The sequence below is a fragment of the Rhineura floridana genome, chromosome 8 (assembly GCF_030035675.1).
Source record: "Rhineura floridana isolate rRhiFlo1 chromosome 8, rRhiFlo1.hap2, whole genome shotgun sequence".
Taxonomy (NCBI): domain Eukaryota; kingdom Metazoa; phylum Chordata; class Lepidosauria; order Squamata; family Rhineuridae; genus Rhineura; species Rhineura floridana.
Window position 1 is genome coordinate 49,074,747 of NC_084487.1, and position 12,330 is coordinate 49,087,076.

Genomic DNA, 12,330 nt, shown 5'->3' on the forward strand with positions numbered 1-12,330 from the left:
CTTCAGCAAGGCTTGTTCTTCTATGTGCTTAGTTAATCTAGCTGTAATAATACTTTCTACCAGTTTTCCAGGGACAGAAGTTAAGCTAACTGGCCTGTAATTTCCGGAATCCCCTCTGGATCCCTTTTTGAAGATTGGCGTTACATTTGCCACTTTCCAGTCCTCAGGCACGGAGGAGGACCCGAGGGACAAGTTACATATTTTAGTTAGCAGATCAGCAATTTCACCTTTGAGTTCTTTGAGAACTCTCGGGTGGATGCCATCCGGGCCCGGTGATTTGTCAGTTTTTATATTGTCCATTAAGCTTAGAACTTCCTCTCTCATTACCACTATTTGTCTTAGTTCCTCAGAATCCCTTCCTGCAAATGTTAGTTCAGGTTCAGGGATCTGCCCTATATCTTCCACTGTGAAGACAGATGCAAAGAATTTATTTAGCTTCTCTGCAATCTCCTTATCGTTCTTTAGTACACCTTTGACTCCCTTATCATCCAAGGGTCCAATTGTCTCCCTAGATGGTCTCCTGCTTTGAATGTATTTATAGAATTTTTTGTTGTTGGTTTTTATGTTCTTAGCAATGTGCTCCTCAAATTCTTTTTTAGCATCCCTTATTGTCTTCTTGCATTTCTTTTGCCAGAGTTTGGCTGCATTTCTTCATTCGGACAAGACTTCAATTTTCTGAAGGAAGACTTTTTGCCTCTAAGAGCTTCCTTGACTTTGCTCGTTAACCATGCTGGCATCTTCTTGGCCCTGGCGGTACCTTTTCTGATCTGCGGTATGCACTCCAGTTGAGCTTCTAATATAGTGTTTTTAAACAACTTCCAAGCATTTTCGAGTGATGTGACCCTCTGGACTTTGTTTTTCAGCTTTCTTTTTACCAATCCCCTCATTTTTGTGAAGTTTCCTCTTTTGAAGTCACATGTGACTGTGTTGGATTTTCTTGGCAATTGGCCAGTTACATGTATGTTTAATTTAATAGCACTGTGGTCACTGCTCCCAATCGGTTCAACAACACTTACATTTCGCACCAGGTCCCGGTCCCCACTGAGGATTAAGTCCAGGGTTGCCGTCCCTCTGGTCGGTTCCATGACCAATTGGTCTAGGGAATAGTCATTTAGAATATCTAGAAACTTTGCTTCTTTGTCATGACTGGAACACATATGCGGCCAGTCTATGTCCGGGTAGTTGAAGTCACCCATTACTACCACATTTCCTAGTTTGGATGCTTCCTCAATTTCATATCTCATCTCAAGGTCTCCCTGAGCATTTTGATCAGGGGGACGATAGATCGTTCCCAGTATTAAGTCCCTCCTGGGGCACGGTATCACCACCCACAACGATTCTGTGGAGGAGTCTGCCTCTTTTGGGGTTTCGAGCTTGCTGGATTCAATGCCTTCTTTCACGTATAGAGCGACTCCGCCACCAATACGTCCTTCTGATATAGTTTATATCCAGGGATAACCGTATCCCACTGGTTTTCTCCATTCCACCAGGTCTCGGTTATGCTCACTATATCAATGCTCTTCTCTAAGACCAAGCACTCCAGTTCTCCCATCTTGGTTCGGAGGCTCCTAGCATTAGCGTACAGGCACTTGTAAGCAGTGTCTCTCTTCAAGTGTCTTTGGCACTTGTGGTTAGGCCTGTGGTAATTTTGCTCTTCTGAATTTATATCCTGTGCCCCTGCTCTCACAATGCCTACTTCTAGGCCTACCCCTTTTAAAATTTCATCATTTCTTTGGTTTTTATCCCAGGGGGGAGGTTTATTCCAAACCAGACCTTTCTCAGCTCCTGTCGGGTTTCCCCCCTCAGTCAGTTTAAAAGCTGCTCTGCTACCTTTTTAATTTTAAGTGCCAGCAGTCTGGTTCCATTCTGGTTCAAGTGGAGCCCGTCCCTTTTGTACAGGCCCGGCTTGTCCCAGAATGTTCCCCAGTGCCTAACAAATCCGAACCCTTCCACCCGACACCATCGTCTCATCCACGCATTGAGACTGCGAAGCTGGGCCTGTCTGGCTGGTCCTGCGCATGGTACTGGTAGCATTTCAGAGAAAGCCACCTTAGAGGTCCTGGCTTTCAGCATCCTACCTAGCAACCTAAATTTTGCTTCCAGGACCTCACGGCTGCATTTCCCCATGTCGTTGGTGCCAACGTGCACCACGACCACTGACTCCTTCCCAGCACTGTCTACCAAACTATCTAAACGACGGGCGATATCCGCAACCTTCGCACCAGGCAGGCAAAACACCTTGCGGTCTACACGCCCATCACACACCCCACTGTCTATGTTCCTAATGATCGAATCACCCACTACAAGGATCCCTCCACCCCCTGGAGATATATCCTCGGCACGAGAGGATAGCTGCTCATCCCCCAAGGAATGGGTCCCTTCTAAGGGATCGTTTCCCTCTTCCTCAGCTGGATGCTCTCCTTCCCCGAGACCATCGTTCTCCATGATAGCAGGAGAGCTATCATCGTTGGAGTGGGACACAGCTATAACGTCCCTGAAGGCCTCCTCCACACACATCTCTGCCTCTCTCAGCTTTTCCAGGTCCGCCACCTTGGCCTCAAGGAAATGAAGTCGTTCCCAGAGAGCCAGGAGCTCATTGCACCGAGAGCATACCCACGACTTCTCACCTTTCAAGGCTGCCTGTTCAGCTTGTGTATACATTCCTAAGAAGAAGTAAGTACATGCTAGATTCACCCAAACATCAGGGTTGCAGCCAGATTGCTTGGTCAAGTCTTCATACTCCTGAAACAAATAATACTTTATGATATACTCCTGCTGTAACCACCAAGCAGAAATTTTAAATTGTTTTATTTTGAGTTTTGAGCCACCCTGAGAACTTTGTTATAAATACTGATAGTAAATAATTGTGCCAGTAATATTGCTATTTGTTCCTATTATCAATCAAAATGCACTACTAAAACTTAGGGAAGGTGCTGTATAAACATGAAGTGTTTCATGTATATTTTTTCAGGAATCCTTACAACAGTGCTGTAAGGCAAATCAGTGTTATTACCTCTGCACTGTAGAGGGGAGGCTAAAGGCTTACTCTACCCAATGCTGATCTGAAGTTTAAATCAAGAGGCTTTCTTGTTTATAGTTTACATACTTAGCTACTACAGTACACTGGTTCTCAGTACTCTACCAGCTAAAATACTGGTCATGAGGTGCTTTTATTTCCACACTAAATTTTAACCCTGAAAATAAGACTATACAGATCTTTAATTTAACCAGTTGGAATTATGTGTTTGTTCAAAATGACAGAGTTTTAAGTTGTTTGCTAATAATAAATTATGAGTACAATGATGTCAATAACAATGCAGACCATAAACCAGGGTTAAAAGAAGAGGAGATATATTGTGCATAAGAAGGGATGGGCTGTAAGGGAGTACACAATTTTTCAGTCCCTTCCTGATTTCTTAGTCATTAAGGGTTACATCTGTACCAACCCATACATAGATGAGGACATCTTCAAGACATGGATGAACTCTCCAGTTTCAAGCTATCCAAACTAAAGTTAAAAATACTTGTGCTGCAAAAATCCAAATTAAGTGTGCCACCTTGTGAAGAAATACAAACACAATTGTTTCAACATCAAGACAAAAATCTTATATTTCTTTGCAAAAACATAGGATTTTTGAAAATAGCAGCAGCAAACTGGCAACACATTAACCATATTTATTGTTTGGCATATAAGCCTATAAAATAAATAACCCTATTTCCGCAACATGGTGCCCTCCAGATGCACTAGTCCAAAAGCATGTTTAACTTCTCATTTGAAAGACATATAAAATCATCATCATCATCATCATCCAGTATGATGATATACAGTTCTGTCCCAAGACTTATAGCACAATGACATGCCTTCTTTCTACTGCACTGCTCTAGGACAGGTATCTCTGCATCTCCCCCTGACCCCACCCAACCATCTGTTTTTATTTTTGGACAGCATCCCCCTTCCTTCCAAGAGGAAGCAGGATTTCCTCACCTCACCTCCAGTGCTCTCTTGTAGTCACCCAGATGGAAAGCACAATATCCAATCCAGAGGTCCGCATCTTCATCTTGTTCCCCAACATGACGCTTAAACTTCCAGAAGGAAAACCTTAAGATTAAAATGGTGCCCACTCTCATATGAGTTATTTCTAATAGTAATATTACGTTAGCAACCCTGGAGAGTGAAACCACATGGTATACAAATACACAAAGGTAATGTTTTCAAGTACAAGAAGGGTATTAACTAGTGTATTGTACCTAGAGTTGTTTTCAAAAGTCTTGTGCATATATGTGTGTGGCAAGAGGAAGTTGGATGCAAGTAACTTCACCTGATGCTTTCAAAATACTTTGATTGCCAATTTTCCCAACTGACAGAGTTCTGTGCCTTTAACAACAAGCATGATAACAGCAATTCCATGTCAAAAACAATCTACTTGTCATGTACCTGTTAAAGACACAGTACTTACTGCGCCTGTTGGTCAGAAAAATACATGGGGTATATAGGTCTATGTCTTACTAGGGAATAAGCCTCCAGCAAACTGCATCAAAAGCATTATCATTTAAACCAGACTTGGGACCAAATATGGCCCTCAAGGCCTCCCTCAAGGCCTCTCTCCAGGCCATTCTTCCTCCCTAGGCTACATCCCTCACTGTTACTCCATGCACTCCTCGAGTGCTTTTGCCTGGTTGGAATGTGATAAAGGCTGTAGACATGCTAGCTGATTCAAAAGCAGCCAGTCTATTTTCTCTGGCTTCCATTTAAAACACGTTTAAAATGTGTTTGTCCATGGTTGAATATATCTTCCTTCTCCGCAGGGGATCTCAGACCTTTTGGAACCACCCACAGCAAAGCTTTGGGCCCCATCACTGCCTCTGCCCAACCCACAGCAAAACATTTTGCCCCATCAATTTTTTGCCTCTGGCTGCACCCACTACTGGCATGTTGTCCATGGGAAGAATGTGATCCTCAGACTGAAGAAAGGTTTTCACCCCCATTTAGACATTAGAGATCAAATAGGTCAGTACCAATTTATATTTACATTTAAATTTATATAAGTACGCAGGTGTTCACAGGTAAATCTTTTATAATCCGTTCTGTTCATCCTCTTATAGTTTAGTGTGTGAAAAACATTGGATTTCTTTCCTCATTCAACAGGTCTGACCTTCGCAAGAATAACACACACTTAACATCATGAATATATCAGCACAATAAACAGTGCTGAAGAAGACGAGCAACCTTTTGAGAGTGGTACCAAGTCTGCATCCAACATAATTCTATGAAGTGGTGAAACTGAAGCCACCTTGTAGCCTCCATAAAGCAGAGACTATAAAAACAGGCTGAGAACGAGGGACCCTAACTCTCCCTCTGGAGGAATCAATGACAGGAAGAGGACGATGGATGATCAAATCCCTTATTTCCAAGGCATTTTCCCCACTGGTCATATGGTTACCGAACGAGCATCGGTTCTAAGCCACTACGCCCATCCCCAATAACAACCCAGAGCCACTCTTCCTGAACGCCACATTCTCCAAGTCGTCTCCCTGGTACCTCCAATAGGGCGATAGCTCCAGTGAAGTCTCTCTGGGTCAGCAGCTCCTCCAGCTGCGGGATTCGCTTGCCTTTCTTTCTGCGCTTGTCGGCAGACTGAGGGCCGCCCCCGACGGCGGGCTTGAGCCGCGAGAGCATCTACAAAGGCGAGGAAAAGAGAGAGCAGAGATAGGTGATGAAGACTCTGCCAGTCTCCCCCCTCTTCCGAGGAGCCCCTTAAAATATCCCTGCCCAAGACTTGCCACTCACCATTTTGCCCGCAGGCCTAACCCACAACTACTACTACCACCGCCGCTGCTTTCTCTTTGCCTCACCAAGGACTCCGTTACCCTGGCAACCGGGCGGGCGGGAGGTAGTTAGGGAAGGGAATCTGGACAAGGAAACATAAAATAACGACCGGGTGGCAACTGCCATCCATACTCACAGTTCCGCTACGGATCCCACACCAGGTTATCCCGAGCCGACGAGTTTCAGCATTGCGAGCACGTTAGCGACGCAGTAGAGGCGGGGACACCGCCTTGTTTTGGGAGGGTGGGGGAAGGAGAGGCACACTTCGGCAGACAGCGTCCGTCTCCATCAGGGCTGCATTTTCATGGCAGAAACTGCCCCGCCATAGTAGGACGCACATTTTGTGCTACAGTCTTAGGCAACTCTTTACACCTCCACGTAGTTACGACGCTGAAGTTGGTTCCTAGTTCCCAGTTCCGAGTTCCTTATTTGTGTGAAATTTCAGTCACTAACAAAGAAGAAAAGTTGACAGCTACAGCAACGTCAAGCCAAATTTAAAATGCCCCTGAACCCCAAAATAAATAATGGGGTACGCTGTATGAGATATCGCTATAATCAGGAGACTCTCCCCGTCAAGACTGACAACAAATTTATACAATCAAAATCATCAGGATTCCGATATTATCATAAATACATAATGATGTCATAAAATCATAAATCATAAGTAACTGGGGGTCTGCTCTGGGCCAGCACACATCATACACCCCAGGAAAGGCGAGGGTGTCCCCTACAAGATTCCACTGCGTCCCGCCTGGCCCAGAGCCTCTACCGGGCACCAGACACTCACGAGGGCATCTATGCAAAATCAAACTGGACAAAAACACACAGAAAAAAATAAGTAACTGGGGGTACACACCCCAAACTCTGCTCTGGGCCAGGACAAATCATATACTCCAGGAAAGGAGAGGGTGTCCCCTACGAGATGCCACTGCGTCCCACCTGGCCCAGAGCCTCTGCGGGGCAGGGCGCATGGCAGGGCATCTATCCAAAACCAAAGCAGACAAAAACAAGCAGGAAAACATAAGTAACTGGGGGTACATGCCCCAAAATCTGCTCTGGGCCAGGACAAATCATATACCCCCGGAAAGGGGAGGGTGTCCCCTACGGGATACCACTGCGTCCTCCCTGGCCCAGAGCTTCTGCTGGGTGCAGGGCACATGGGAGGGCATCTATCCAAAATCAAACTGGACAAAAACAGGAAAAAATAAGTAACTGGGGGTACATGCCCCAAAATCTGCTCTGGGCCAGGACAAATCATACACCCCAGAAAAGGGGAGGGTTGCCCGTACAAGATGCCACTGCGTCCCGCCCGGCCCAGAGCCTCTGCTGGGCACCAGGCACTCATGAGGGCATCTATGCAAAATCAAACTGGACAAAAACATGCAGAAAAAAATAAGTAACTGGGGGTACACACCCCAACTTCTGCTCTGGGCCAGGACAAATCATACACTCCAGGAAAGGGGAGGGTGTCCCCTACAAGATTCCACTGCGTCCCGCCTGGCCCAGAGCCTCTGCTGGGTGCAGGGCACATGGGAGGGCATCTATCCAAAATCAAACTGGACAAAAACTTACAGGAAAAAATAAGTAACTGAGAGTACACTCCCCAAAATCTGCTCTGGGCCAGGACAAATCATATACCCCAGGAAAGGGGAGGGTGTCCCCTACCAGATGCCACTGTGTCCCATCCGGCCCAGAGCTTCTGCTGGGCGAAGGGCACGTGGGAGGGCATCTATCCAAAAACAAAGCAGACAAAAACATAGAGGAAAAAATAAGTAACGGGGTACACGCCCCAAAATCTGCTCTGGGCCAGGACAAATCATATACTCCAGGAAAGGGGAGGGTGTCCCCTACAAGATGCCACTGTGTCCTGCCTGGCCCAGAACCTCTGCTGGGCGCAGGGCGCATGGCAGGGCATCTATCCAAAACCAAAGCAGACAAAAACTTACAGGAAAAAATAAGTAACTGGGGTACACACCCCAAACTCTGCTCTGGGCCAGGACAAATCATACACCCCAGGAAAGGGGAGGGTGTCCCCTACAAGATTCCACTGTGTCCCGCCTGGCCCAGAGCCTCTGCTGGGCGCAGGGCATATGGCAGGGCATCTATCCAAAACCAAAGCAGACAAAAACTTACAGGAAAAAATAAGTAACTGGGGGTACACGCCCCAAAATCTGCTCTGGGCCAGGACAGATCGTATACCCCCGGAAAGGGGAGGGTGTCCCCTACAAGATTCCACTGCGTCCCGCCTGGCCCAGAGCCTCTGCTGGGTGCAGGGCACATGGGAGGGCATCTATCCAAAATCAAACTGGACAAAAACTTACAGGAAAAAATAAGTAACTGGGGGTACACGCCCCAAAATCTACTCTGGGCCAGGACAGGTCGTATACCCCCGGAAAGGGGAGGGTGTCCCCTATGGGATACCACTGCGTTCTCCCTGGCCCAGAGCTTCTGCTGGGTGCAGGGCACATGGGAGGGCATCTATCCAAAATCAAATTGGGCAAAAACTTGCAGGAAAAAATAAGTAACTGGGGGTACACGCCCCAAAATCTGCTCTGGGCCAGGACAAATCATACACCCCAGAAAAGGGGAGGGTCGCCCCTACAAGATCGCACTGCGTCCCGCCCAGCCCAGAGCCTCTGCTGGGCACCAGGCACTCATGAGGGCATCTATGCAAAATGAAACTGGACAAAAACACGCAGAGAAAAATAAGTAACTGGGGGTACACACCCCAAACTCTGCTGTGGGCCAGGACAAATCATATACTCCAGGAAAGGGGAGGGTGTCCCCTACGAGATGCCACTGTGTCCTGCCTGGCCCAGAACCTCTGCTGGGCGCATGGCGCATGGCAGGGCATCTATCCAAAACCAAAGCAGACAAAAACATGCAGGAAAAAATAAGTAACTGGGGGTACACGTCCCAAAATCTGCTCTGGGCCAGGATATATCATACACCCCAGGAAAGGGGGGGGTGTCCCCTACAAGATTCCACTGCGTCCCGCCTGGCCCAGAGCCTCTGCTGGGTGCAGGGCACATGGGAGGGCATCTATCCAAAATCAAACTGGACAAAAACTTACAGGAAAAAATAAGTAACTGGGGGTACATGCCCCAAAATCTGCTCTGGGCCAGGACAGATGGTATACCCCCAGAAAGGGGAGGGTGTCCCCTACAAGATTCCACTGCGACCCGCCTGGCCCAGAGCCTCTGCTGGGTGCAGGGCACATGGGAGGGCATCTATCCAAAATCAAACTGGACAAAAACTTAAAGGAAAAAATAAGTAACTGGGGGTACACGCCCCAAAATCTGCTCTGGGCCAGGACAGATCGTATACCCCCGGAAAGGGGAGGGTGTCCCCTACAAGATTCCACTGCGTCCCGCCTGGCCTAGAGTCTCTGCTGGGTGCAGGGCACATGGGAGGGCATCTATCCAAAATCAAACTGGACAAAAACACGCAGAAAAAAATAAGTAACTGGGGGTACACACCCCAAACTCTGCTCTGGGCCAGGACAAATCATACACCCCAGAAAAGGGGAGGGTGTCCTCTACCAGATGCCACTGTGTCCCATCCGGCCCAGAGCTTCTACTGGGCGAAGGGCACGTGGGAGGGCATCTATACAAAAACAAAGCAGACAAAAACATACAGGAAAAAATAAGTAACTGGGGGTACATGCCCCAAAATCTGCTCTGGGCAAGGACAAATCATACACCCCAGAAAAGGGGAGGGTCGCCCCTACAAGATGCCACTGCGTCCCGCCCGGCCCAGAACCTCTGCTGGGCACCAGGCACTCATGAGGGCATCTATGCAAAATGAAACTGGACAAAAACACGCAGGAAAAAATAAGTAACTGGGGGTACACGCCCCAAAATCTGCTCTGGGCCAGGACAAATCATACACCCCAGGAAAGGGGAGGGTGTCCCCTACAAGATTTCACTGCGTCCCGCCTGGCCCAGAGCCTCTGCTGGGTGCAGGGCAAATGGGAGGGCATCTATCCAAAATCAAACTGGACAAAAACATACAGGAAAAGATAAGTATCTGGGGGTACACGCCCCAAAATCTGCTCTGGGCCAGGACAAATCATACACCCCAGAAAAGGGGAGGGTGTCCCCTACAAGATGCCACTGTGTCCCGCCCGGCCCAGAGCCTCTGCTGGGCACCAGGCACTCATGAGGGCATCTGTGCAAAATCAAACTGGACAAAAACACACAGAAAAAAATAAGTAACTGGGGGTACACACCCCAAACTCTGCTCTGGGCCAGGACAAATCATACACTCCAGGAAAGGGGAGGGTGTCCCCTACGAGATGCCACTGTGTCCCGCCTGGCCCAGAGCCTCTGCTGGGCGCATGGCGCATGGCAGTGCATCTATCCAAAACCAAAGCAGACAAAAACATACAGGAAAAAGTAAGTAACTGGGGGTACACGCCCCAAAATCTGCTCTGGGCCAGGACAAATCATACACCCCAGGAAAGGGGAGGGTGTCCCCTACAAGATTCCACTGTGTCCCGCCTGGCCCAGAGCCTCTGCTGGGTGCAGGGCACATGGGAGGGCATCTATCCAATATCAAACTGGACAAAAACTTACAGGAAAAAATAAGTAACTGAGAGTACACGCCCCAATATCTGCTCTGGGCCAGGACAGATCGTATACCCCCGGAAAGGGGAGGGTGTTCCCTACGCGATACCACTGCGTCCTCCCTGGCCCAGAGCTTCTGCTGGGTGCAGGGCACATGGGAGGGCATCTATCCAAAATCAAACTGGACAAAACTTACCGGAAAAAATAAGTAACTGAGAGTACACGCCCCAAAATCTGCTCTGGGCCAGGACAAATCATATACCCCCGGAAAGGGGAGGGTGTCCCCTACCAGATGCCACTGTGTGCCATCCGGCCCAGAGCTTCTGCTGGGCGAAGGGCACGCGGGAGGGCATCTATCCAAAACCAAAGCAGACAAAAACATACAGGAAAAAATAAGTAACTGGGGGTACACGCCCCAAAATCTGCTCTGGGCCAGGACAAATCATACACCCCAGGAAAGGGGAGGGTGTCCCCTACAAGATTCCACTGCGTCCCGCCTGGCCCAGAGCCTCTGCTGGGTGCAGGGCACATGGGAGGGCATCTATCCAAAATCAAACTGGACAAAAACTTACAGTAAAAAATAAGTAACTGGGGTACACACCCCAAACTCTGCTCTGGGCCAGGACAAATCATACACTCCGGGAAAGGGGAGGGTGTCCCCTACGAGATGCCACTGTGTCCCGCCTGGCCCAGAGCCTCTGCTGGGCGCAGGGCGCATGGCAAGGCATCTATCCAAAACCAAAGCAGACAAAAACATACAGGAAAAAGTAAGTAACTGGGGGTACACTCCCCAAAATCTGCTCTGGGCCAGGACAAATCATACACCCCAGGAAAGGGGAGGGTGTCCCCTACAAGATTCCGCTGTGTCCCGCCTGGCCTAGAGCCTCTGCTGGGTACAGGGCACATGGGAGGGCATCTATCCAAAATCATACTGGACAAAAACTTACCGGAAAAAATAAGTAACTGAGAGTACACGCCCCAAAATCTGCTCTGGGCCAAGGCAAATCATATACCCCCGGAAAGGGGAGGGTGTCCCCTACCAGATGCCACTGTGTGCCATCCGGCCCAGAGCTTCTGCTGGGCGAAGGGCACGTGGGAGGGCATCTATACAAAATCAAAGCAGACAAAAACTTACAGGAAAAAGTAAGTAACTGGGGGTACACGCCCCAAAATCTGCTCTGGGCCAGGACAAATCATACACCCCAGGAAAGGGGAGGGTGTCCCCTACAAGATTTCACTGCGTCCCGCCTGGCCCAGAGCCTCTGCTGGGTGCAGGGCAAATGGGAGGGCATCTATCCAAAATCAAACTGGACAAAAACATATAGGAAAAAATAAGTAACTGGGGGTACACGCCCCAAAATCTGCTCTGGGCAAGGACAAATCATACACCCCAGAAAAGGGGAGGGTCGCCCCTACAAGATGCCATTGTGTCCCGCCCAGCCCAGAGCCTCTGCTGGGCACCAGGCACTCATGAGGGCATCTATGCAATATGAAACTGGACAAAAACACGCAGAAAAAAATAAGTAACTGGGGGTACACGCCCCAAAATCTGCTCTTGGCCATGACAAATCATACACTCCAGGAAAGGGGAGGGTGTCCCCTACGAGATGCCACTGTGTCCCGCCTGGCCCAGAGCCTCTGGTGGGCGCAGGGCGCATGGCAAGGCATCTATCGAAAACCAAAGCAGACAAAAACATACAGGAAAAAGTAAGTAACTGGGGGTACACTCCCCAAAATCTGCTCTGGGCCAGGACAAATCATACACCCCAGGAAAGGGGAGGGTGTCCCCTACAAGATTCCACTGTGTCCCGCCTGGCCTAGAGCCTCTGCTGGGTACAGGGCACATGGGAGGGCATCTATCCAAAATCAAACTGGACAAAAACTTACAGGAAAAAATAAGTAACTGAGAGTACACGCCCCAATATCTGCTCTGGG

At 48.6% G+C, this 12,330-nt stretch overlaps 1 protein-coding gene across 3 annotated transcripts in view; it reads right to left on the bottom strand.

Moving 5' to 3' along the window:
* Nucleotides 1-6,055, bottom strand: part of IFT56 (intraflagellar transport 56) — a 58,493-nt gene extending 52,438 nt beyond the window's left edge. Inside the window, exons 1-4 of one of the 3 annotated variants that reach the window (XM_061639357.1) lie at nucleotides 5,964-6,055; nucleotides 5,540-5,677; nucleotides 3,991-4,083; nucleotides 2,628-2,742 (exon numbers count right to left, since the gene is read on the bottom strand). In XM_061639357.1, coding sequence (XP_061495341.1) covers nucleotides 2,628-2,742; nucleotides 3,991-4,083; nucleotides 5,540-5,677 — 346 coding nt within the window. In that variant the 5' untranslated portion in view covers nucleotides 5,964-6,055. Of the gene's footprint in view, nucleotides 1-2,627; nucleotides 2,743-3,985; nucleotides 4,084-5,539; nucleotides 5,678-5,788; nucleotides 5,899-5,963 lie in introns of those variants that run through there. The other 2 variants (XM_061639356.1, XM_061639358.1) reach the window with 2 other exon arrangements.
* Nucleotides 6,056-12,330: the final 6,275 nt, after the last annotated feature.